The sequence below is a fragment of the Centropristis striata genome, chromosome 2 (assembly GCF_030273125.1).
Source record: "Centropristis striata isolate RG_2023a ecotype Rhode Island chromosome 2, C.striata_1.0, whole genome shotgun sequence".
NCBI lineage: Eukaryota > Metazoa > Chordata > Actinopteri > Perciformes > Serranidae > Centropristis > Centropristis striata.
Genome location: NC_081518.1, coordinates 25,560,642 through 25,586,386, shown reverse-complemented (window position 1 = coordinate 25,586,386; position 25,745 = coordinate 25,560,642). Strand labels below are relative to the sequence as shown.

Below are 25,745 nucleotides of genomic sequence, written 5' to 3'. Positions count from 1 at the left end.
ATTGTCGCCCAACAGCTACTATCTGCTGGTGTGTGCTACGAGTCAAAGGCCTCATAACTCAGAAATCATGGGCTGCGTATTGTTTGTGGTCCAGGACGACCCATTTGGCATTTGTGACTCTCAGATTCTTCAATACAGCTGGTGATGAATCGCATCTTATCCAGCGCTGACCTTTTCCATTAAAGCCACAATAAAAATGACTTTTGTTTGCAGATTCTCCACACCCGAATAAACACCTGTTTATTACAATCAGAGATAAATTATGCAAAAATTGATTTATTTCCTAGGGTTTTATTTCACAATATTTCATTTAGCCCAACACTGTGCCAATAACACTGTCCCAGAATTCTCCACAACCTCTCCACCCCTCCCATCACATGAAATATCACAGACATGTGTTGGGCACAGTGTTTGCACCCTGGTGTGACAGTTCTAGATTATGCACAAAGCAATTCACAGAGGACTGCTTCAACAGCTACACTATACTGTGGGCTTCACTGCATTTGTTAGAGTCCAGCCCACTCACACACCCTGTTCTTTATGTTTAAAGCAGTATGTACTGAAGCAGCATACCAGAGAAATGCTGGTTACTGGTTTGTGAATTTAACAATGGAAAGAGGGTGGATTTTTAGATTCGTGCAACGATAGCAAAGACCTTTAACGATTCCTGAGGCATCTCCTCATGTTGAATTGATGATGCCATATCTCAAGACGACAGAGCGATACAAAATAATATTCAAATGGAATGTGTCCAAGACCGGGACATGAAACTACAACCTAAATTGTTAAAAAAGTTGCTTCCAAATATCCATCCATAAAAGGATTAATATATAACCATGATTTCACTGTAGATTTTATGAACATTTCTTTCTCGCTTTTGCCCAAAAACATAATAACACTGGCCTGTAACCTTTCTGACAAGTTGAATATACAGTTTGTAACTTAGTTTTAGTGTTTTTCACATTTAGAGTGATGAATTTGTTGTTCTGAACTAGAATCACATTTAACTTTGAAGAATAAACATTAAATAAAAATATCCAATTTGTAAGAGATCAGCTGTGTAAATGCAGCAAAAGCAGATGATTTATAGAATCATTTTTACAATTTCTCTTATTAATTATCTTTTAAATCTCTCTGAAGAAATCGTGATTTTGCACACATTAATGTGCCTCATATCCGACTCCATTACCTCCCACTGTTAGCCAGAAATGGTTAAACAAGTGCCCTGCATGAATATTTATATGCATGGTAATTAACTAGTTAATTTAATTTTGTCCCTAAATTGTTTCTTCAGTGTGAAATCAAGTGTTACTCTAATGAAGAAGCATGATGCATTACCTGATAACATAATTTCTACTACCACTATATATCATAATATATTATGCTGTAATTGTTGAGAGGCAGCACCTTTATTAAAAAAGAAATAAAAAAGAAATTAACCTATGTAAAGGTTAACTCTTAGAAATACGTGGCTGCACGTCTGAGTTTCATGGGGAAAGCTGAGCTGTCAGACATCCCATCTCAATAATGAGAAACCCCAATTAGTGGCATTGTGCCAGGAAAAGAGGCTGACATCAACATGGCGTCAGAGACATGAGACTGCTGCAGGTGCCTGAGGGAAAATCTGCGTTTCGTGTTAGAAAAGACTGAAGCCAACCACTCATGCTGTATGCAACATTCATCAGATTTGACTAAAAACCCTTGGAGACTAAATAATGTTTTTTTATGGACATTTATTGCTATTATCCTTCTCAGTATTATCCACTCTTTATATTTTTGTTCTGGTGAAGTAGCCTTGCTTCGCTGCTTTCTAAAGTAAAAAAAATGTAGAGAAAATTAGACTTAGCGTACCTATTGACACACACTGTCTGTCCACCGTCCTCAAAGCTCTCCAGAAATCTGCTACTTTCTCTGTCGCCTCACTAATGCGCTGTGCTCGTTCTTTCAGCTTCTTCAGACATTCCTTTGCTTTCTGGCAGATAAATCTTTGATAGACTTAAACTTACCCTGTTCTTTCATTTATTTTGCTCTCCTTGTTTAAATATTTTTCATACTTCAGGGGCTCAAATCTCTCCAAACTGTCTCTCTGTCCTTGCGTGACTCTTTGGTTACCAAATGTCAGCTCTGTTTACAATTGTTGGCAGTGCATCGCTTTTTCAGATCTTAATCATAAATAATAAAGGTTTCTGTTTCTCAAATGGGGAAATTAAATGATGTCTTAAACTTCAGAATAATGTCACTGGTCTGATGGTCTCACAAAATGTCTTAGGTTCGAGAAATCAGTTTGTGATGCTACAGCAAGTAAACTGTCGATAAAATCTGGAATTGGACCTTGACTATAACACATCCATGTTGCACTGCAGGAAACAGTTATATTTACTCCTGAAATGTCCCTGGATGGATGATTTGTGCACTTTGAGCTGCGGTCACACACATACTGTAATGCAGGGGAGAGACCCTCACCTGTGAGACGATATGTGGGCAGTGCGATGATGTGACACACATGGATAACGACTGCTGGTTTGTAGTCCATTTGACAGCCGAGGTGGGACACAGACACACACACACACACACACACACACACACACACACACACACACAATATATATTCGCACAATATATTAGTAAATATTCGCTAATGTGAATTTGCGAATGTGTTATTGCAGCCTATGCATTTTTTTGCCTCATTCTTCCAGTCATTCATTCCATAAATTAAGTTATAATTGTATTAAATGCTGAGTACTATAATACTATCATACTCCTTATGAAAAATGTTGCATTTGTATGTTTTGTGAGCTTTGGCTTGACATGCAAAGAGCAGCTGACTTCAGATCAGAGTGCCATTAAGACATTATGGTAAACTGTTTGTTCAGTTTGTTTAAATCGCTGCTGCTAATTTAAAATTTCCTCACAATAATCAAACGTGTTGGATCTGAATTGTGTTTCTCATGTGAGCTCTAACATTACCATGGCAGCTGGTATGTGAAGCTGTAAGTGGATGCTAACAAGCTGCTGATTAGAGTATCCATATCATTTTAACTGAGATGCCACTGTGAAAATCCATATGCACATACAGTGGATGGGACATTTTGACACTTCAATCATTTCGGTTTTGAACATCCAGATCTGCCAGTTGACCTGTGTGCCATTATAGAGTGCCCTACATTAGTGAAAACCTGAAAAATTCAAACGCGAGGACTAAGGAGGTCACTTTCCAGCCACAATTACTGCACTTCTTGCTTAAGGTATCGCTCTATCTGCTCTAACTGTTGGCCCACTGGAGGGTGTGACTGGAATGCCAAATATGTATCTCTGCAGTATGAACCCCAGTTAGGATTCTGCAGTGCAAACAAAACTACCTTTACCTGTCAAAAATAAATTCTCAGCGCTGTCACAACATATAACCATCGTGAGCCGGGTGAGCTTATATTCATTAACTAATACAGACGGTCTGATGTAACCATCATGTGTGCTGTGAAACTGGGGTTAAAGGCAATGCGATGTGATATGTGGCGTGCATGCTGGAGGAAAAGAGAGGGCCGAGAAGGAGTCTCAGTGGTGTTAGTAAGTGGTCGACCGCTGTCAGATGTTTCATTAAATTAGACCCATGATACCTTCAGAAGCCTCTGCAGTCATTTACAACATCTTGGAATGATCTGTATTCAGATCTATATGCACTTGAATCACACTTATGCCTATCAGTGCATGAAGAACATATGTGGGGTACATGTAAAGTATACCTTACAAGTGTAGGACCATGTAACTGTGTCACTACTGTGAATTATTCATATTTCATTCTCTAATTATGAGATCAAAATTGAAGGTTTGGGCTCTGTATTCCTTCTTGTCAGTCCAATTTACTGGTTACGCTTTTTGGCTACTTCAGAATCCAGCTTGTCAAAAAGCCTTGAAATGAAAATCTTCCTGAACTGTAGCTGCCCTCTTCCAAGCGCTACTGTGTGTATTTCTACTTGAGGCATTGTTGCAGACATTTTTAAATGCCCGTTGAAACCAAGCTCCTTTTAAAACACATAATCAGTGCAGAGGATCTTTCCGCTGCCTCAGTGACACTCCTGATGGCTTCTGTTTTCATTCCCCCTGTCATTTCTAGGAGACTGAGCACTACGCTGAGGGACCTGTTTGCAATGCTCCTACATCCCACTTTCAGCCAGATAGCACCGGGCACACCCCACCGCAGGTCGGGACTCTCCAGCAGCGTTTTTCTTTGACACTTCTGGCCACACCGACTCAAACCATGCCACATTGATTTGCATTTCCATCCCCAGTTTAAACGTGCGAAATCGTGCCAAGTCACACTCGAGATAGACCATCTGTGGAGTTGGTCCAAATTATAGCAGCATGTTTCGTACGATAGACAGCAGTGGAAGAAGTATTCAGATGCATTACTTAACTAAAAGTACTAACACCACACTGGAGAATTACTCCAATACAAGTTTAAGTCCTGCATTTAAAACTTACTGAAGTAAAAGTACAATAGTATCAGCATTCAGTATCAGAAGTAAAAACACTAAATATGCATATTGTTTGCAACTTCCGAATATATTATTGGATGATTATTATTTTTGATGCATTTATGTAAGAAGCCTTTTACTGTTGTCTAGGTAGGGCTAATTTTAGCTACTTAATATACTGTTAAGCACTTTACCTGTAATCTTTGTGCAATAGAGCATTGTGCAATTAACATTCTAGCACTATAACACATGCAATTCATTAAAAATATAGCAATGTGAAAAAGATATAACAGCACTTTGTATCATATGTATCATATTTTTTTATGTTAAATCCCAACCTGAAAAGTAACAAAAGCTGTAGGCTAAATGTAGTGGAGTAAAAAGCACAATATTTGCCTCTGAAATGTAGTGAGGTAGAAGTCTAAGGTTATGTATGTGGAAATACTCAAGTAAAGTACCTCAAAACTGGACAGTACTTGAGTAAATGTACTTTATTACTTTCCATACTTTAAGTACATTTTGATGCTGATATTGATGATGATTTTGTACATTTTATTAAATAAGGTTTGACTGCAGGAAATTAACTTGTAGTTGAGTATTTTCACAGTGTGGTATTAGTACTTTTACTAATGTAAAGGAGCAGAATACTTCTTCCACCACTGGTGTTCAGACAAAACAGAGGTAATCTCATTAATTCGGGTGGAGGTAGTATGTTTGGGAAGCATTGGTTGGCGCTGCAGGGGAAGCAGAAAACGACTTTGGTATACAAAACTATGAGGCTAAAAATCAAAAACCACAAGCACTTTGCGCCAACTGATGTAAAAGCTGACCACATGGATGCTCGTTGGAATAATTCTGTGGATAATTTGACAGCATGTTTCCTGCAACAAGCTCCAGCACAAGGCACAGTCCCTCCAGTCCCTCCATCTTTATTGTTTGGCTGCTGTGAAGTGAATGAAGCTGCCTTCAAGTGCGGTTGGAAAATGTCAACATCATAAAAATGCTCTGACGGACAACAATAACTGTGAAACATAAAGTGTTGTTGTGCTTCATTGGGGGTAAAATTAACAATGTGACATCACACAAATAGGTTATTTAAGTGACACTCCATTCCTTTCTCCGTTCCGTCTGCTGCGGGGAACAATGTGCTCCAATCTTCCTGCAAAACCATTAACTTCAGACATTGGTATCAGTAACTAAAATCAAATAGTAAAGGGTTCTTTCCAGAGTTTCCAGACTCATGTGTAAACAATCACACAGGAAGAAAGCATTAAAGAAAATGGAGAGATAGCAATCAGCCTAAAAGTAGACTAGAATCCTGTTTGACACTGTTCAGTCTTGGTTGCTGATTCAGTGTCTTACCCTTTTCTTTCATCTGCATTTTCTGTGGCATGAAGTCTACAAACTGCTTGAATTTTTCTGTGCTTAGCATTCCCTAGCTGACCTGACGTGCATGTACTTGGCATTAATTCAGCTATACAGTGAGGTGCAGCAGTAAGCACATAAACAGACTATTTAAAGAGCCCTCCCCCCCCTCTCTTGTTTGTCCAGCATGCATTTATTATCCCTCCTCCAATGCATGAACACAAAGCAGCAGAAGTGAAATGAACTTGCTTAAAAGCTTTGTATATAAAAAGGTGTTTATATGGAAAGGCAGCTCAGATTCCCAAGAGCACAAGATCATTGTTAATCCGGTTAGGATGGAAGTAATATTTTATTATTAGTCCTATCCATTTAAGTAATGGGATTCTACTCGCTATGCAGCCAAGCACTATATTCAGAGGAACCTGTTGTCAACTCAGGTTGGGAGGTGTTGGATTAATGTAAGTTGTATAACATATTACACAAGCTTTGGGAGACTCACGGGATGAACAGTCAGAGATATGGGACACACCAATATGCTGCAGAGACTCTGCTAAAGAGTCTGGGCTGAGAGGGAAACTATTTTCATGCCAATGGACTCGTAGCAAACTGCAGACTTTTACTAGTGTTAGTTTCTCTAAAAGTAAACATTGAAAACTGGATTTTTAAAGCCACATTTGATGTGTAAAGTATTCTTAAATCTATGATCACCTAGTCTTCTGTCTATGAACTACATCGGAATGCATTGGGGAGAACTGAAGGACTGGCTCTTTAAGAGTCCTCTAAACTTCAAGAACTGACAGGCATACTAAGAACTGCTCCTACTGAGTTGCAGTCAATGCCCACAGCAGGTGACACCGCAGACCCTTTGTCTGGATCGAGGCTGATAAAGAGAAGATTGACAAGGTCGTGTCCAGCAGGGACAATATTTAACTCCCACAGGTGACCATTGTTCATGTCTTTTGAAACCTGTCAAGATTCCAGCTCGACACCAGCTGCTTGACATTCTCTCACACACTATGTAAGGTGTCCCACGTTACATCCTTTGTTTTTTAAATAATTTCAAATGATTTCATTTGTTTGGTGGTTTATGAAAGCCATTGGAGCAACAAAAAAACATGCAGTGCTCTGACATTTTCTAACAGAATGCAACTTTTCATGATCAATTAATCTGCTGATTTTCTCTCAAATAATGAATAAATGGCTCAAAGTTTCACGAGTCAGATGTCTTGTTTTGTCCGACCAAAAGTCCAAAACTAAAGATATTCAACTTGCTATGATAGGATGGTAAGAAAACCAGAAAAGATTCACAATCCAGAAGATAAACCCTGCACATTTTTCTTGACAAATTAATTGAACAACAACAAGAAAATCAAATGTTGGAGCTCTAAACTGTGTAATACAATTATTACTACTACTACTTCTAGGAATGATTATTGTGACACATGCTTCACAAAACATGCACATCCCTTTTGTTACATCCACAAAATAAGTTACTTTTTGGTTGGTTGGTTGGTTGGTTGGTTGGTTGGTTCGTCTATATTTTCAGCAGAATTATGACAAAAACTGCTAGTTTTATAGAACTGGGAGGTGTGGCCTGGGCCAAGGAAGAACCCATATAATTTTGCAGCGGGTCCAATCATGACATGAATTGTATTTTATGTGTGTACTGTTTACATGGTCACAGCCTTGTCAGAGATTCTGAAATTTTCTAACAGAAAGTAAACTTTTCATGATCAATTAAGCTGCTGATTATTCTCTCGAATAATGGATAAATGGCTCCCAGTTTCAAGAGTCAGCTCGCTATTATAGGAAGGTAAGAAAACCAGAAAAGATTCACAACCGAGAAGATAAAACCTGCACATTTTTCTTGAACAACTTAAACAATTCATTGCAATCAAAATTCTTGCAGATTACCCTGGCATTCAAAAAATTATTATTGACATACATTCTTCACAAAACCCTTGCATCCTTTTTGTTACATGCACAAAGTAAAAAAAATTGGTCGGTTTGTCTGTTTTTGAGCAGGATTATTAAAAAACACTGCAAGACTTTTATGAAACTGGGAGGAAGAGTGTGGCCTGGGCCAAGGAAGAAGCCACAAGAAGTCTTTTATTTGTGCTTACATTACTGGAATGTGCATGGCCTTGGCGGAGGTCTGTGCTCTCCGAGCGCCCTTCTTGTTTATTGAGAAGTTCTTTGTGAAAAACACCACCAACCTGTTTTTATAATTTGGAATTCAAACAACAAGCATGCATAATGCACTCACCACAATGAAGACATTAAAACACTTCTAGCAACAGAGCAAATTATTCATAATGCCTGCAGGTGGGCAGACACAATGCGCTTTGTAGTGCAGATTCGCACTAACTACACATTATTGCTCCTTCACACACCTGACTCTGTGATGAGTCTGATGTGGGTCTCTAGGTGAGAGACATACTGAACTTCCTGAACACTGAAAACCATGCAATACCCTGCAGTGCACACTGTATTACATTGTTTGTTGAAGCATATTTCAGGTTGCCACTCTGCAGGCGCGGAAATAAAATATTCTCACATGCTGTGTGGAGGAGTTAAAGTAACAAGGACTCAAGACTTGGAAGCTTATAGTGCTTTGAGGTTTTGCTTACCTAGAAAACATTTTTTTGCTATCAAATATTGTTTTAAACTGTAAGGATTTAGTGTTGACAGCTTGAAAAAAAATATTGCTGAAGGTTGAAGGTTGAAAGGTATTTGTGCATATTTAAGTGTTTTAATATTCAAATTTACTCCCAAAATTACTAACTGTTGACTGTAGGAAGCACCAATATTGTGTTGTTAGAGGAGGACAAACTCATTTGTAGGCCTAATCTAACAGGAAATGTTTAGAAAAAAAGAATGTGGTCGTTTCATTATTTTAAAAAGAAACAATATTGTAGATTGTGTGGAGTCATCTTGGCTAGACTGAAACCCAGGAGAAAAAAAACTAACCCTAAAGCTATTTATGCCCCAGCCCTGACCACAGCAGAGCACAGCACCATTAAATGCATGTGACAAATATTAAATAGAAATTTGAGGTTGCAAAAAAAAAATAGCCTATAATATTTTTTGTGATTTTCTTGTACAAACCAGCGCTAATAGCAATCAGAATACAGTGCAGGTGCATAATTTCATTATCTCCTTGAGGAAGTAATATAAATACATTGATTTGCTATGGCAACAAAAATATCCTAGAGAGAATGTATCAAGGATCTATTAATGTATTAACTTGATCATATTAGCGAGAATAAAAGGCAGCCTTCTCATAACCATACCTTGGAGACTGTCTCATTGTAAAGGACCTTGGGTATGCATTTCCAATTAAGATAAAGAATGCCACCATCACACCAGGACACATCACATGGGTAAAAGTGGTGGTGTGATGTTTGTTGTAGTTTTCCTGGCTTGCAGATAAGAACATACGCAAATGGAAAATCTCTACTGAGAATCCATTAAAATGTGTCTGCCTTTAACAGTATCATGGAAGTAGGTAATCCCAAAACCCCGCATTCATCCTCCAGGGACTTTCATAAAGCTCATTAAATCAGTGTTAATCCAAACACCTGTCATCAAATGCTAATTTGCTAAACACGCCAGGGAGGTTGTTTGGTATAACTTATTTAACATCTGAGGTGAGTTTTGTGAATGCAACGCCAGGCTCCTAATGCAGTTAAAAACAAGGACTACTGTTGTGAATTCTGATGATGAGCTTATAGATTCAAATCCGTAAATGTCCGCAATAACCTCCCCACCCCACCCACCCCCATTTTATCTGTGTTTATATTTTTAAGGGCTCCAGTGTAACTGTGCCCCTATTAGACAGATTATAAGATTAGAGACACATTAGAATGCATCTCTAATCCCACCAGTCAAGTCGGGACAGTAAGCAAGGCGAGTAAAAGCTCAGAGAACACAGGATCTGTGTGAATGAACGACACTGAATCTATGCTTAGACACACACCATCAGCACCTTGTCATGGTGACAAAACGTCAGGTGGATTTTTTTATCAAGATGCATTCTGCATGCCGGCTAATTGCAGCTGCTGGGATGCAATTTCACTCACATTATGCCCATATAAGAGCATGGGCTGCATGTTGTTATACATGCACGTGACCTTGTATGGTTTATGTAAATACTGGAATCTGTTGGGCTTGCTTTTTATAAACTACAGCTCTCTCCCCTTTCTGTTTTGGCGTGTGGGAGCTTCAGCGCTCCTGGGGAAACGGTGCTTTGCAGCGAAATTGACATTCACTGGAGTGTGCCCCCCTCCTGTCATTTTGTCAACACCATCACTGTGTGGAGCTCAGCCAAGCAAGACATCTGACAGACAGGCAAATGGGAGTGGTGGACTTCAGCAACATAACACCCTCTCGCTGCCCTCTCTGTGCCCAGCGGTGGGGTTCAACGCACATACATACACACATGAAAGAAGGAAAGGTCGCATTTTGTAACCTGGACTTCCTCTTTACTCTGATAGTTTGCAGTTGTCTTGGACAAATAAAAAGAAAAAAAATCAGGGACAGACACGGATTGATCAGAGCGATGCAATCAGCAAGAAGGTGAACTGCATGAGTGGGTTTCCATTTGTTGCCAAATTGTAAACCTGACACTAAAAATTGATTGGCAAGTGACAATACCCCCTTTTATCTAGAAGCATCGCCCGGAAAGCACAGTTTCAGGGTCAAGAGTTATGACTCGCTGTGCTATAGGATGTTTTTTGTAATGCCAAGCTCACAATAGAGAGCATTTTTCAATCTGTCTGGACAATTGCCAAACGGTTTAAAATGGCACGCGGCTAATTTAACGCCATAAAAGCACAATAAAATGAAATCTCAACAAAGACAAAAAATATAGCTGTAAATTAAATCTGGCATTAGTTTCATAGTGGCCACAAATTCATGCAAATTGCGGCTCCTTTGACCGAAGCCTGTGGATTAACGACATCTCTGACTCTTCACATTTCCTCAAGACACCATTTTTCTTTCGCGGTGAATAAGCACGGGTCTCAGACGTGCCATCAAGCGCTGAGGTCCGCGGGCGTAAAATCCTCAATCAAAATATAAAACAAAAACATTTATGAGATAAACTGCCACCATGGGCGCTGCTGAACGGCTTCTCTGTGCTAAATGCCGTGTGTCACTGCTGAAATCCTTTCCCCCTTCTACATGCACACAGAACAACACACTTATCAGTCAGGTGTCATGGCAAAACACTGGGAAAACAGGGCGATAGGGGGCTCAAATGGAACCAGCACTTGTCAGCCAGGATGGATCCTGACACCAGAATATGCTCAGGAAATGATTAGATAAAAATAACAGAATCCGCCAGGGCGTCTTCGAGGAGGTGTGCTGGCGGCTGATAAAGGATTCAGATTTATGTAGCCTTCACCAAAAGAAGCAGATATTATGTTTCTTGAAAAATGGTACACTGGAGCTTGGCTGTGATGTACAGTATACTCAGCAGAGAGCACTGAGCAAATATAGAGGGGTTAATAAAAGACAGGAAATGAAAAAACACAGCACCGGTTTGGCAACTCGACGTGATATCTTCGGGAATCAATTTCGGCTCTTGAACGTTAAGTTTGTTTTGTTTGCCCTTGAATATTGACAGTACATCTCTGTCAGACAGACTTGTGCCATATTCCAACATGCAGTACGGGAAGAACGAGTGCCTTTTGTTGATACTGTAGCCTGCTTGTGTATTAGAGCAAAGAGCTTAGTAATCAAGTGTGCAGCCCACATCAAATATGTTTTGTTGAATTATGCTCAAGACCACTGACAGCTGTGGAGTAAATTCTGGCAGCTCAGACACTCATCCAACCGGTGCTCTCAACACTGATCAGACCTCAATTACTCAACGACATGGTACCTACACGAAGGCTTACACTTAGTCCGCTGTACTGCACCAAATTAATTTCAAATTTGCTTCAGTCTCAACTGCAATAACCCATGAGGGATGAGTGTAACAAAAGAGCACGACATGGCCCACAACAGTTCAGAAACTACAGCGGGAAGACACTAATCTGATACAGTGGCTTCAAACAGCCGGCTCTGGAACAATTCCTGCAGGGGAACGGGGACATGGATCCCCCTGAATGCTGTAAGAAGGAAACTCCCCGCCCCTCAATACTGTGCTCTGTTCACACAGCAGCTGTATGCAGCAGGTTTTGGTGCTTGTTCACTTGGCTTTACAAAAGCAGCTCTGTTTGGCGATATAATCACGTTTAGAGTCACAAAAAAGAAAGGTGTCAGTCATCAAAAGCTCTGTCATAACATTTATACTGCAGTACACCATCTACCACCATCTAGAGTATCTGGATCAGCCAAAAACAGATGTTTGTTTGTTAGAGGTTGAGGTTGTTAAATTTCCAGAAAACACACAGTATCCCAATTTAGTACTGTGCAAATGTCTTAGGCAGGTGTGAAAAATACCTATAGAATTGATGCTGATTTGAAGGCAAAGGGTGGTCACACCAAATACTGATTTGATTTTGATTTTTCTTCTGTTTACCCACTTTTTTTTTGTAAATTGATAAAAAAAAAAACCATTCACATTTCTATTTTTTAAAGCATTCTCATTTTAAAGCATTTTTCTTACCTTTTTTGCACCAGTAATGTACATTCAATGGTCAGTTTATTTGGTACAACTAGCTAGAACAAATACAGTCTAATACAACAGTCCTACAATAAATCCTCCCTTCGTGAAAGTTATCATGTTAAACAGTTTTAGAGAAGTCATGATCTTCTTGAACTTTATGGTCATTTTAAAGCATGTCAATCAATTGTTGATCATCTGCAAAAAAAAAATAATAATCACAGTTCCAGCGCACACCAGGACACTTGAATAGATGCAATTTTATTAATGAGCTTCATTAAAAACGAGAGGAGCATACTAGAGGTTTTGCATGTCATTTAATCAGATTCGCTTTAAATAATCAGGTGCTGATTAGCGGCCCACAGGCTACATTCAATAATGCATATCGATGCTTGAAAGGTCAACACTAATGTGCAAAAGCAAATATTACATTTCAATCAATAATCGTAAATTAATGAGATACAGTTAATGTAGAGTACAGAAGATGATATGTTGATGATAATGATGATGATGATGATATTTTAAACACGTGGTAGATAGTCCTTGTAGTTTAACATGTGTGTTTATACTGAAGTACAACATGAGATATTTTTACCATCAATTGGTTGCATTTCGTAAGAAAAATGGCATTTTGAAGACATGTTTTTATAATCCTCTTGTATTATGCTTCTGTACCTCCCGAGTAGGGATGTGTGTTTGGAAGAAACCTGCCAACTCGATTATCTATAACGTTAACGATCAATTAATCAATTCATTGCTATGTTTTTATACATGCATAGGCAAAATAAAAGATAAGTTTGATAAGTTTTGGATAAAATTAAACCTAGTAATTCATGCTAGCAATTGTTATTGTAACTTTCGGTTTGCAAACTGTAGCTTCATCCAACTTAATTTTCAGCTCATTGGCTCAGTCACATGTCCATGTTTCAGTTCAGTGATACAGATACTCAGCCATAAATAAAATTGAAATTAAAAAATAAACAGATCGATTAAAAATTCCATGGGGTCGACAAAATTCTTAACGACGATTAATCGACCGTCGGTTATTATTCCCATCCCTACCCCTGATAGAAGAAATAAAGCCAGAAATGTTTTCATGTTTTGAGAATCTGAAGCTGCCAAGTCTTGTGATAAAGACTGAAGGACTGTGGAAGACACTATGCTGTTTTAGCCTTTAGCACTTTAGCTGTGTGTGGTTCATAACTCTGTGGGAACAGAATATTACTGGATACAAAAGAAATATTTTTGCACCATTCTTATGAAAGCAGGCCGAGGGCATAGTTTGAAAAAAAAAAAAGTGAATTTTGTTGAAGACTTTGACCCTGAATTAATAGCACAGCTGGTTGACTGTGGCATTGTTTTGCACAGGTGTTCCTGGTGTTGTGCCCAACACTTCAGCTGGAGTAGATTTTACTTCACATTTCTCTTTGTTTACTGACCACTTATCATAATAGAGTCTAATCATTCAAGAGTTTTTAAGTCTTGAGGCAAGCCTCTTTGCTTGAATTCAACATGAACCATCAATAGGATATAATTGTAAGCCATAGCCAAATTAAACCTACATTAGCCCTTCCTTCAGAGATTTGGGTAGTTATTGCTAATAAGGGAAGAAAAACAACATTGTATTGCAGCATTTGCTAAACAAGGGTGAAGGATGTTTTTTCAGAGATGAAAAACAGGTTTGAATGAATTTCACACACTCTTCTGGGTACAGCCATGGCTTTTAAAATGTAGATAAATGAGAACAGATTTTAAATGATGGGGGAAATAATGAAAGAGCAGCTCCTAATGACAGCTTTTACAAAACAGAGCAGTCTCAATAGACGGCATCAACAGAAGTAGAGCACAGACAAACGCTGTGACATAATAAATATATTGATAAAAAGGGACCAACCGCCGAGCGTTCTCTGTGATTTCTTACATGATCTAAGCATTGTGTGTAAATTATATTATTTATGATCCTCATCTTCTGTTCAATCCAAAACCAATAACTGCACTTTCTGTGATCCCTCTAATATTCAGTGTGTGATGCCTCTGAGCACTTTGGTTCATTCCATAGTGAGCCAATTAAACTGCAGAAAAGAATGAAATTGGGGGATCTGATTGATTGCTGGTTGCAGCTTAATGATTGGAGATGTATGACTGAAAGCTGAACCCCATGAAAGAGTGAGAAAATAAAGGTGGTGGAGGTGAACATGAAGCCCCCGTCCCCATCCCCTCCCCACTCCACCCCTTGATAACTACTGTAGAGGTAGTCTTGAGCGAGCACCAGAGTAACTGCTTCAGTGGAGCTGTTCAATAGGAGACCATGTGATCTGTGAAGGGCAGCTCCCCGGTGTGAAAGAGTGTAACTTTCTGAATGTGAAACATGGACGTTGCTGAGAAAAGACAGCGTCTGCTTAGCAACTCGTCTCTTCACTAAATAAAAGCGGGGGGAAAAACAATGACAGCTGGGAGGCGAGGAAACAAGAAAATCATCCAAATAGCAGGTAACATTTTCATCTGTCTCAGTCTGAATGACATTTATACCTGGTATTTAAAGTCTGCTGCAATCAATGAGATTGCAGAGGATTGCTATAAAGGTAAAGACTGTGGAGATGTCTTAATGAATATCTGTTTATCATGACTATATTTAGAGAGAAGAGTCCAATTGAATATGCCAGGAGAGTGTTTGCAATGCCCAAACTGTCCAGGATCACACAGAAATGTTAATTTAATCAGAACAAATGACCTTTCTTGGTCAGAATTCCATTCTGAATATAGATATCGACTGAACCTGACCTTAGAAAATTGTAGACTGTTTATATGTTTCTGCATATGAAACACATACAGGGTTGTTAACAACAAGATCTCCGACCTAAACGACAGAAAAGACAGACAAATTTAAATACTCAAGTGAAGTTCAAGTACCACAAAATTGTACTTAAGAACTAACAGTACTTCAGTAAATGTACTTAGTTACTTTCCACCACTGATAAATCGATGTCGTTGATGGTTGTAAAAAAGCTGCTGTTTCTGTGAATTTAGGCCACAAAACCACTGATCTAGGTTGAGGGCAAAAAAAGTCCTGGTAAGTTGTTATGAAAGACAGTTTAAACAGTAAATAAATGTACGTAAATGCAGGAAGTTACGAGGGTGCCATGAGCCATGGAAGTTATGTAAAAAGTAATTTCGCAAGATGTCAGCGGAGGACAGTCTAAAACGTAAATATGAGTCATATTTTCCGTGCCCGTACAAACACCTTGTAGTAACGTCTTTGATGGGAGACCGGTCTATTTATCTATTTACTCTGATGAACAATTGTTAACTGTTGACCTTCTCTCAGCATTTCCTGGAAATACATTTAAGCATCATTCAGTAATTTGCCTGCAGTGATCAGTGTCATCATTTAAATCATTTAAATTGTACTTAAAGTATCTCTAATGACATTAAACTCTGACTGCATTTAAATGCTAAATGATTCAGCCCTGATTAAAATACTCCACTGGAATTTAAAAAAAAGTGAAGAGTGGTAGCAGTATTCAATTGTATTCAGTTTAAAGAGAAGGATGCCTATTAAATCCACTCAAACCACTTTTAAAATACCAAAAGTCGAAAAACACAAAGTGCCCCAATCCTCAACTTTGCTTAGCTGGAATAATATGATTATTAGTAACGATTGTGTTTCAATGCATCAAGACAAGTCGAGAAACTATTTTTACTGGCACTGCAGAACTACATCATAATTAAATTGGATTTTGACCCATAATAAAAAGTTCCCAGCCTCAAATTTTCAGCTTCACTGGTGAAGATTTAATAGTGTTTTAGCTGCAGTGATTGATTTATTAGCCAATCAACCAAAAAATATGAAACAACAGCTACTTTTCGTTGTTCAAGGTTAAAGTTATAATCACCTAATCAATCGTAATCTTTTCTCTGCAAAAATTCCAAATATCCTCTGTTTTCAGTTAGTCCAGATTTCTCAGTTTGGTCCATTTTGGAGACTTTATTTTACTTTGCATCACAGAGGACTCTCTGAAACGTGAAGCACATTTCTCAGTCTCTTCTGTCACTCTATAAAACAAGTGATTGATCGATTAATAATCAGCAGATGAACTGTTAATGAAAATAATCACTACTTAGGGCACTAATATTAATCAGCCTCACAGTTACGAGTGTGTGTAGTGATTCAGATGTTATCTGTCTTGGGGACACTGAGATCATAAATAATTTATTATCTAAACTGAACAACTGGTACAGGAAAGAGGAAATAAAAAGACCTTATTCAAAGCAGGCTGCACTAACACAGGCATCACATTCAAACTGAATGAAATCCTGTAAAGCGTGGAAGATAAATACACTTTGACTTAAATCTAAATGCCATGACTGGCGTCTACGTCGACATCAGTCTACATACATGAGTAAATAAGTGAAGCATCTTCCTTTAGCTTCAAAGGGAAGACCAGCTTGACGACAACAACAGAGACATTTTATGTGCTGTGCCGCTGTGACGAGGGATGGATGCTCAGCTTTTGTTTATGATGGTTATACATCTTGCACTTCACTGTAAAACAAAAAGCCAAGCCTTCCACTAATGACTCATCACTGGAAGAACACGAGCATCATGTTTACAGGGACTGAACAATTAAGTGGCTGCCAATTACAGCGCTGACTGTGACAGCCCAACGCTGATATCTATAGTGACAGCAGCAAAGGAGTGGAATAAAGTGCTTCTTGATACAGCAATAAAGATTCACATCAAAACTATAGCTTCCTTAAATCAGCAGATATATCAAATTTGATGCGCACAGAGGAGACAGTGAGTGGAAAACGAGAATTCGAGCAGTAATAGAAAGTGGAAATGTCTCTTGGCATGTTTGTTTTGATAAAAAATTGTACAATATAAAAGCGGCACTGATCAATATTTTCATGTTAACAAAGGGTCAGATTTGAAACGTGCTGCCTGTAGTGATGAGCCTGCAGAGAATCATCACCTGCAGCTCCCCCACAGCATGTTCGGCCATCTTTAACCTCTGTTTTTTAGTTTTCCAGTTAGCAAACTCAGCCCCCAGCCTTGTTCCCATGTGCAGTAGGGAGCTGTTTTCCTACCTGCCCAGCAGCAAAATGAAGCAGTTAAAGTTACTGACGTACCTGTGTGAACATCCACCTAATTAAGAGCCAAATCTTTTCTCAGTTCAAGAAGACCAAACCAAAAGGGTAGGGCGCATTTGTCAGTTGCTCAGGAGCAAATAGATGTTGCTCTGTGACATCTTTATAATAAGATAACTCATTGTTGTGCTTTCAGCTTCTTTTATTACCCACGTGTCCAAAAAAATGCACTTGTAATATTTGTTGTTATTACAAAGAAGAAGAAGGCATTTGAGAAGAAAATGAGCATTTGTGATATTTCCCAAGTCAGCTTGAGGGGTGTGTTCGTGTCCATGTTTGATTGACAGGAGGTGGCAGGCTGCCAGAGCGCCAGTGTTGCAACGAGAGAAGACAAAGCAAACAAACACTGGAGCCTACATGTCTAATCAGTGTGCTGTTGGTGGTACTGACGAGTCAGGACCGCACCAGAAACAGGAACAAAGAGACATTTGGAAGTACGTTTACATGCTGTTTGATGTGCTGCAGCTGAGCAGCTAATAGCTACTAGCCTGCAGACTTTAGATTAGCAGTGCACTTAAAGAATATATGTTTGTTTCAACAAGCTAAGGTGCATGACAAGACGCATGGTTAACAAATAGATATCATCATAACAATCATGAAAAAAATTAAATATATACATTATTTATCTTCTTTTCATCTCAAAGGACACAGGAAGTGATTTACAGAGCAGATGTGTTGCTGTAGGAGGCAATTTCCTTTCAGCTGTACTTCAGAGATAATAACTACACATTTTCTTTACTGCCTTTCATAATGTGATTGTGCATCGCTACATGTATGTTTAAAAAAAATACATTCAGTTTCCAGTTTATTCGATACACCCTGCAGTAAACCCTCTCTTCATAAAAAGCTTTAATATGTAGCTTTTGTTGAAACTGTTTTAATGAGATTTTGATTCAACTTTATGGTCACATTGGCGGCTACAGTTAAACTACAGTGCTGTGGAATTATACTGGGTTATACTGGGAAGTGGTTACAATATATCGTCCGACCCATTCAGATCAATGAGGCGAGACTAAATACTGGAATCATCATTCAGTAAAACACAATATAATTCAACAGCAATGCAAGATGTACATAAAGTTAAACCAGCAGTTCTCTAAAATGGATTCAATTAAAACTAAACGTTGAAAACTTCATAAAGGAAGAATTAACTGCAGGATTGTTGTCGTGTTTTACCTAATAAACTGGCAACAGAGTGTGCAGTATAGGCTTGATTTAATGTTAATTACCTTTAATATTTGTGCAACTTTGATACAGTTTGGTATCATTTTGCAGTGTCAGTTTTGTATTTGCAATATAATGTCCAATAAAACCATTATAGTTTGTTTTTTGCAATTCAATTAATCTTTAGTTAGTTATCCAGAATAAAACAATCATAGTGTTCACGGTGTTAAATGCAGAAATCTGTAGTTTTTTAGCTGGTGGTAATGAAAAGCCACATTTTTATATTGAGGAGAATGATTTTTTTAAGACTTTTAAGGTCAAGGTCAGGGTTTCATTGCAATAGTCAAGCAAGCATTATACTCCTTCATACAATTTTCTTACTACCAAAATACCAATACTCTGTAATGCATCAGGAAATGATCCCAGCCTCCAAATGTCTGCTAGTTTCTGATTATTACTTCAGTCATATCATCCCAGAAGTTCTTCTTTTACAGCCAGCGAATATACCGTTTGTCATGCCACATTAGAGCATGATCCCATTCAATGATAAAACTTTGTGTTCCAGGAAGCACGATAACAAAGTAATCTCTGACACACACTTTCCGTGTTTGAAGAGTAAACACTGCTGTCATTTCAAAAAGCTTCTGAGAGCAATTAAAGCAAGAGCACAGTACCTGCAATGTGGCCTTGAATACAAAACGTCTGGCTACTCTTCACCCCGTACTGATCATGGTCCTTTTAATTACTTTCTCATTTGTTGGAGCCACCCAAGGTTCTGTTTATTGTAGCCCACTTCATTACTGTCAGGTGGCCAATGTGGTTGCCATGGTGTGGCCATTGAATGTCCTTTGAATTTCAATTATCATTCACAGTCTGATCTGCGTTGAGGACATTACCAGGCTGCGGAAATATCATTTTCTTTCATCTTGATGAGTCCACCTGGACAAAGTCATATTTATAATCATGCTTCTGCTTTTCAAGCCATCATAACATCTCAAGTGTGGCTGTGAAATCCTGCTAATGCCACTCTCCACGGAACTTCCACACAGATAAATGTTTTATGTTGCATAGTTGCGGTTGTGGCACAGATCAGTGCGGCACACTGAAAGTCACTCTGAGGTTACCTTAGCCTTGTAATTAAACACATGCCCATCTTGTAAGGTGCCCCCATCACTCCAGTCAGACACTTTAACTGCTTTCCACCAAACTGCTGCTCTGCAAAATGCATTGTCTTTACACAAGGGAATCAGTTCAAGGCTTCTACGATGTATAAATAAAGCACCAGTTCATTTAGATAATGATGGAGTTTTCACTCAATAACAATCAAGGCAATTGGCAGCCCCACTTAAAGAAAGAAAATATGGGTGAGCTCTGCACTCCATACTAAAGGTTTGCCTAATTTGTTCACAATTGTTGCTTTTTTATCACCCAAATGCTAAACAATGCCCAAGGATAGGGGGCGGATTGTTTCCACTTAGTCATTATCTCTGCTAACCGTGTGCAGTCCATCAGGGTATAGATTGACATTACTGTCACCCCCCTGGTCAATAGTTAGGTCTGATTCCACATCTGCTCCACACATGACCTGAAGTCAATTCAATGTGGGGGGGAATATTTGCCAACAACTCGACTGCACTTTATAACGCGGCGGAGAGGAAACATACAAAGCAAAGAAAGAACAAAAACAAATCAGCCAGTGAGTGCTCGTTCAATGAGACATCATGTGGAGTTTCTCTCCGCTGCTCTACGTCTTGTTTGAATTTATTCACTGTCACTGGTAGGAACGTATTGATCGGATGTAAATGATGATCTGAGGAATGTTTTCAACTCAGCAAACACGTGACGGATTGAGACAAAGAAGGAATCTGCTGTTGAATACACGAGATGCTCCATCCTTGAAAACTGTTTCTATCACGAGAAGCAAAAGCATTTTAATGTTAATTATGACATAATCGTTGCTTAAAAGTGTCATGAATGCATGTGAAGACAACATAATTGTTACAAAAGATTATCATACAAGAAAAACAACCAAGGTCGACAACATTAGTTAGGATTTATTATAATCCTCACCAGCATTAATTGCTACATCTCATAAACATCTTTTTTTTCCACGTCTGACCCTATAAAACATTAATAAGAAACTCCCATTAATCTACAATATGCTTATATCCACAGGCAGATGTTAAGATATAGAGCAATACGGCGGTGTGTCTGCACTCTATGTGTAATCCACGGCTCTCTGTAGTCCTTTTAATTGCCGTCCAAAATACTCATAAATATTTGATGTGGTGGAGATCCCACCAGATATCACCGTTTCCAAGAAGAGTCTGCTAAGGTAAGAGACATCAAAGAAAGTGCCAAGAAAATGTGTCAACTACGTTTCAAGAAATGCTCTGAAAGGGAATATTTGAAAGTGTAAAAAGGTGGAGCTGTTTGATCCATACAGAGAAGAGAAAACAAGCCAAATGCAGAAAAGCAGCCGTACTGTACTCGCACCGCAGCCCTGACCCAGGGGGGGACAGTCGTAGCTCATGGGAATAGTGTCAATGCAGCCTTGTGTTCCGCCTGAGCACCAATTGATTTCTGCAATGACACATAGCCCTGCACCACCATTATGTGGCCTGAGTAATCCACTAAATTCATTAAAGTCAAATCCTTCTAATCAAGCTCTCATATGAGCAGGGACCATCGCCAAAATACTTCATTTTACACATTAACAGAGATAATAAGAAATTGCATTTTTTAATGTTTAAAAAGACGTAAAAATGTGTGTTTTTGAATGAAAGTTTCAGCATTCACAGTTCTCTGCGTCTGCCTACGAGATGCCTTTTAGATTTAAAGGCTATAAAACAGAATTAAGCATAGACCAAAGGCTTAACAAAATGCTGCTATCATGCATAAAAATTGAAATGGTTCCTATTTCATTAATTCTCGTTCCTTAAGGCGACTCCATCAGGTCACAGAATGGAGGTTGCAGTTAACACATGAAATGGATTCTCTCACGCACCACTGATGTGATGATAGTGAATCAAGCAAAGCGAGGCAGAGCAATACATAGACTAGACAGCTCGAGTCACAATTCATTCTCCTGCTGCAGATACACCTTGCAGTCAGTCTCTTCAATGTTACACCATTACTACAAAAAATGAGGATGTCACAATTGATAAGGCTCGTGTGGGCCCGTGACCTCCAGAATAACAACAAAAATATGACAGCAGCTTGAGGAACCTATCAACTCAGGAAAGGTTTCTGAGTGCCGGCTGGATCAAAAGCAATCATTCGCTGGCTTTGTTTGTGGTTTTGATGACCAGGAAAGACAGGGGGAAAATAAAGCTGAATAGCTCTGAAATATACTATATAAATAAAGGGGCAGAAGTCCGAAAATTCTGCTCTGCTTTTAATAAATTCGGACCATGTCAGCAGTAATACAACCAGTTTCTAGAGCTTTATGCTAAGTACAGCTCTGCAGACTGGTATTGCCTCAGCAGAATCACTCTAGGGCGGCGCTAGATCAAAAGACAACATATACAGACTAATATACCAGCTAATTACTGCTGGATATTAAAAGCATAGCTAATTCTATCTGACAGAGAGACAAAATGCATAACCACTGCAGGAGGAGTGGAACAATGATGAAGCGGACAGGTGTTATGGATTCAGTGGTGACCTTTAATTGAATACATCCATAAACGAATGTAGCGTTGACAAATCTTTAGAAACAGGAAAATAACATTTAGCATCGGAAGACTCTCAGTCCTGAATAAAACCCTTGTAACAAACACAAGTGCAAACACCATATAATCCACACTGCCACTCTTAAAGAGACAGCTGTTCTATACAAAAAGTACAGCTGGATCAACATGTGGCCACCATCTTATTCATGCTTAAAAAATTCAAATATTAGATAAAAATACCTGTCAGTATATGTGTGAAACTTTACAAACAGCCGCTTGAGAAAAAACATCTTAACTCAAGGTCCAGCTTTTTCTTCCCTTAGGTCACATCATGAAACTGAGAAAACTCCATTCCCTGAGGAGGAAGCTCCAGAAAAAGCTACTAGAGGACACCGAGTTAAGATTTTGTGTGTGAAACCTTCAGTTTATTGTGATTTTAAAAAACCCAAAAGCCCAAATTACAGCCTAAAAATGACTACAGCGTCCCATCAACTGATCTAAACAGACTCGGCATGTAACACTTCTTGCAATCAGACTCTATTTAATATTTAAATTTCCCCAAATCGTTTGTTTTCTTCCAATTAGAGCATTTTTAGACTATCTGGCCATAACCTGTGCTCCATGCAGCTTTGCAGCCTTGTTCAGCAGCTGGCACATGTTGAGTTTTATTTTCCTATTTTCAGGTCACAGTTGAGGTATCACCTTCGCCCAGAAAAACCCCTCTGCCTTCACCAAAACACAGCCTCCTAACTGGAGTTTAGAAACAAGTAATAAAACACTGATTATATCTGCGTTGTAGTAATTACTTTTCATGACATTCCACCCTCGAGAGGTAGCATACAATCTGTGTTGACCTGCCAAATTACTGCCGTTATGCCTCCCTCTTCAATTAGCACCCTAAAGATCACCTCGAAGGCTGCACGCTATTTAAAATTAAACCTCCTGACATGAACTGTGTTTAAATAAATCCAACTTAAACACGCTATTAGTTCCATAGCTTAGAACATAGCTTAACAGGTCGATCTGTATTCACAATCAAAAAAATAACATGCTGCCTGAAGGTTATTTATGTATTTGCCTCGTGTAGGCATTAAAATTGTAGGTGTGCTAAAGGGTGTATTAGTGCTTAATTTGCTGACTGCTTAATGCTTAAGGTTAATACATCAATACAGCTCCTAGTTATAGACTCATACATCATCAGAGCACCCAACTGGTATTGACAAATATGTAAAATGTAGGCAATAACCTTGACTTTTCTCTCCACAAATCTCAATCTTCTGTATCTCCTGAGGCGAAATGAATAACACACATAGTAGCCATTCATGTGCTCGGCCATGCACCACGAAAATGTAGGTATTTCTCTATTGAGTTAGCATCAGCAACAGAGTTTAGAGCCATTATTCTCTACGTGCACACATTCCTCTGCAATTGCATTCAACTGTTTCAGTAGGAAAAGATGACAACAGTATGACAATGTTTTGGGGCACTGAGGAAGAAAAAGGGAAAGGCAAGTTTTATAATGCATGCCTTCCTGCGTGTGATGTCTCCATGGTATAGTCGGAGCCTTGAATTTCCTCTAACGGCGCTCATTAAGGCAGTGGTGTCAGGCTGTGGCAGAGAAGAAGGATGATTTTATCAATGATTTAATTAATCATCAAAACTGCCCCTCTCCACACATTTCCCTCTTATTCATTCTTCTTGCCCATCACTCTTCCTCCAGCTTCTCCCAAAGCCTTACATCGCGCACACACACACACACATGTATAGACACAGACACACACCTGCTCTTTTTCAAGACACTGCAACACAAGTAGCCTTGTCCTTTTCTCTCAGTTCCCCCGACTTCAACTTGCTCCCTTCCCAGACCAGCAGGCACCAAAAGTCCCAAAAAGCAATGTCACCACCACTATTCAGGAGGCAGCGCATTCAGTGAATTACCACCACAAAAGGACAACTGTCTTTCAGCCCGGCCAGAACTGACAGAGATAATAGCCTAGTTCAACAGAAAAGCTCTTCCTTCTTCCTTTCAAGTCTTTAAGTCTCCAACATGCTTAGCACACAGAGCGCCTCTGCCCGGACGAATTAAGGCTTCAGCGTTTGGCAGGACTGAACAATCCATCAGATTAGTAATCTAAGATTGCCTATAGCACGCTTTGAACCTAAACCCCCCTTTTGTTTCAGAGTCTCTTGCCGGGTGAAACTGACAGAAAAAGAAAAAAAAAACCCTCTGCTCTTATTCATCTCTTACCTGGTGTTGAGGCTTAAAGCTGGACAGAGAAGCAGTAAGCAAATAGCTTGGATGAATTTCATAGCTGTCTCACACTCCCGTTCCTTCTCCCTTCTCAGATGCTTTTTGCCTTTCCCCCGTGTCTCTCTCCCCGACTCTCTAGCTCTCCCACTGGCTGCCTGGCTTTTTTAGCGCACTCTCATACACACACACACACGCACCCAGACACACAAGCAGCGAGGCAGACAGATGCAACACAGTGGCTCGGCGAGAGGGAGGATCTCTGGCTTTAAATAACACAGGGACACGGACCGACTTGCTAATGGAAAGGAGCGGGTGGGGCTGAAATCAAGAGAGGGAGATGTGGGAGTGATATGATGTCAGCGCCCGTGCAGCTTCAGCTATTGGTGAGAGGCATTCTTGCCATTGTTTGGTGCCGGTTGTTCTTCTAACAATACACCTCTCCATTCATTTCATTCTGCCTGTTTCCTACCTGCAGTGTAATAGTTGGAGATAGAGCAAAACATCCAGTTGAAAGAGAGCAGGCAGCCCAGCAAGGAAACACTCAAGGGGTTAACAGCTCAGGAACAGCTAAGTCACAGTTCACTTAAGGCAAGACACTAATAGATTTAAAGTGTAATTAGTGATGAAGCTCTGTACTTCAAACAGAAGACAGGTTAGGTTGTAAATGAACAATAAACAAAAATCTATGAACTATAATTGTCCAAACTAATAGGAAATTATAGTGTGATGCCAACTATATACATTTTTTTCTCTTTGTTAGGCTTAATTGTTTTTATTTTCCTTACCGCATAAATGACACGTCTGATATCAATTGAACTAATGCATTTTTTTTTTAAATTGAGCTAGAAAACTTGAATAGTTTTCTGAAGTAAAAAAAAAAGCATTTTAAAACTTAAAGAACCAAAAATTGGCCTTTTCAGAAAACTGAACTGAAAGTAATAAAATTAAATTCAAAGAGTATCAAATCATCAGTAAGTAAACATTGTGAAAATGATATTATAATACATCACTTGTCACAAAATATTTATTTAATTTAATAGAGATTAAATATATTTTCA

The 25,745-nt window shown here is 39.0% G+C and overlaps 1 protein-coding gene across 1 annotated transcript in view; it reads right to left on the bottom strand.

The window, feature by feature from the left end:
• Positions 1 to 24,843, bottom strand: part of luzp2 (leucine zipper protein 2) — a 196,366-nt gene extending 171,523 nt beyond the window's left edge. Inside the window, exon 1 of the mRNA XM_059347564.1 lies at positions 24,685 to 24,843. Coding sequence (XP_059203547.1) covers positions 24,685 to 24,746 — 62 coding nt within the window. The 5' untranslated portion in view covers positions 24,747 to 24,843. The remainder of the gene's footprint in view (positions 1 to 24,684) is intronic.
• Between the last annotated feature and the right edge of the window lie 902 nt (positions 24,844 to 25,745).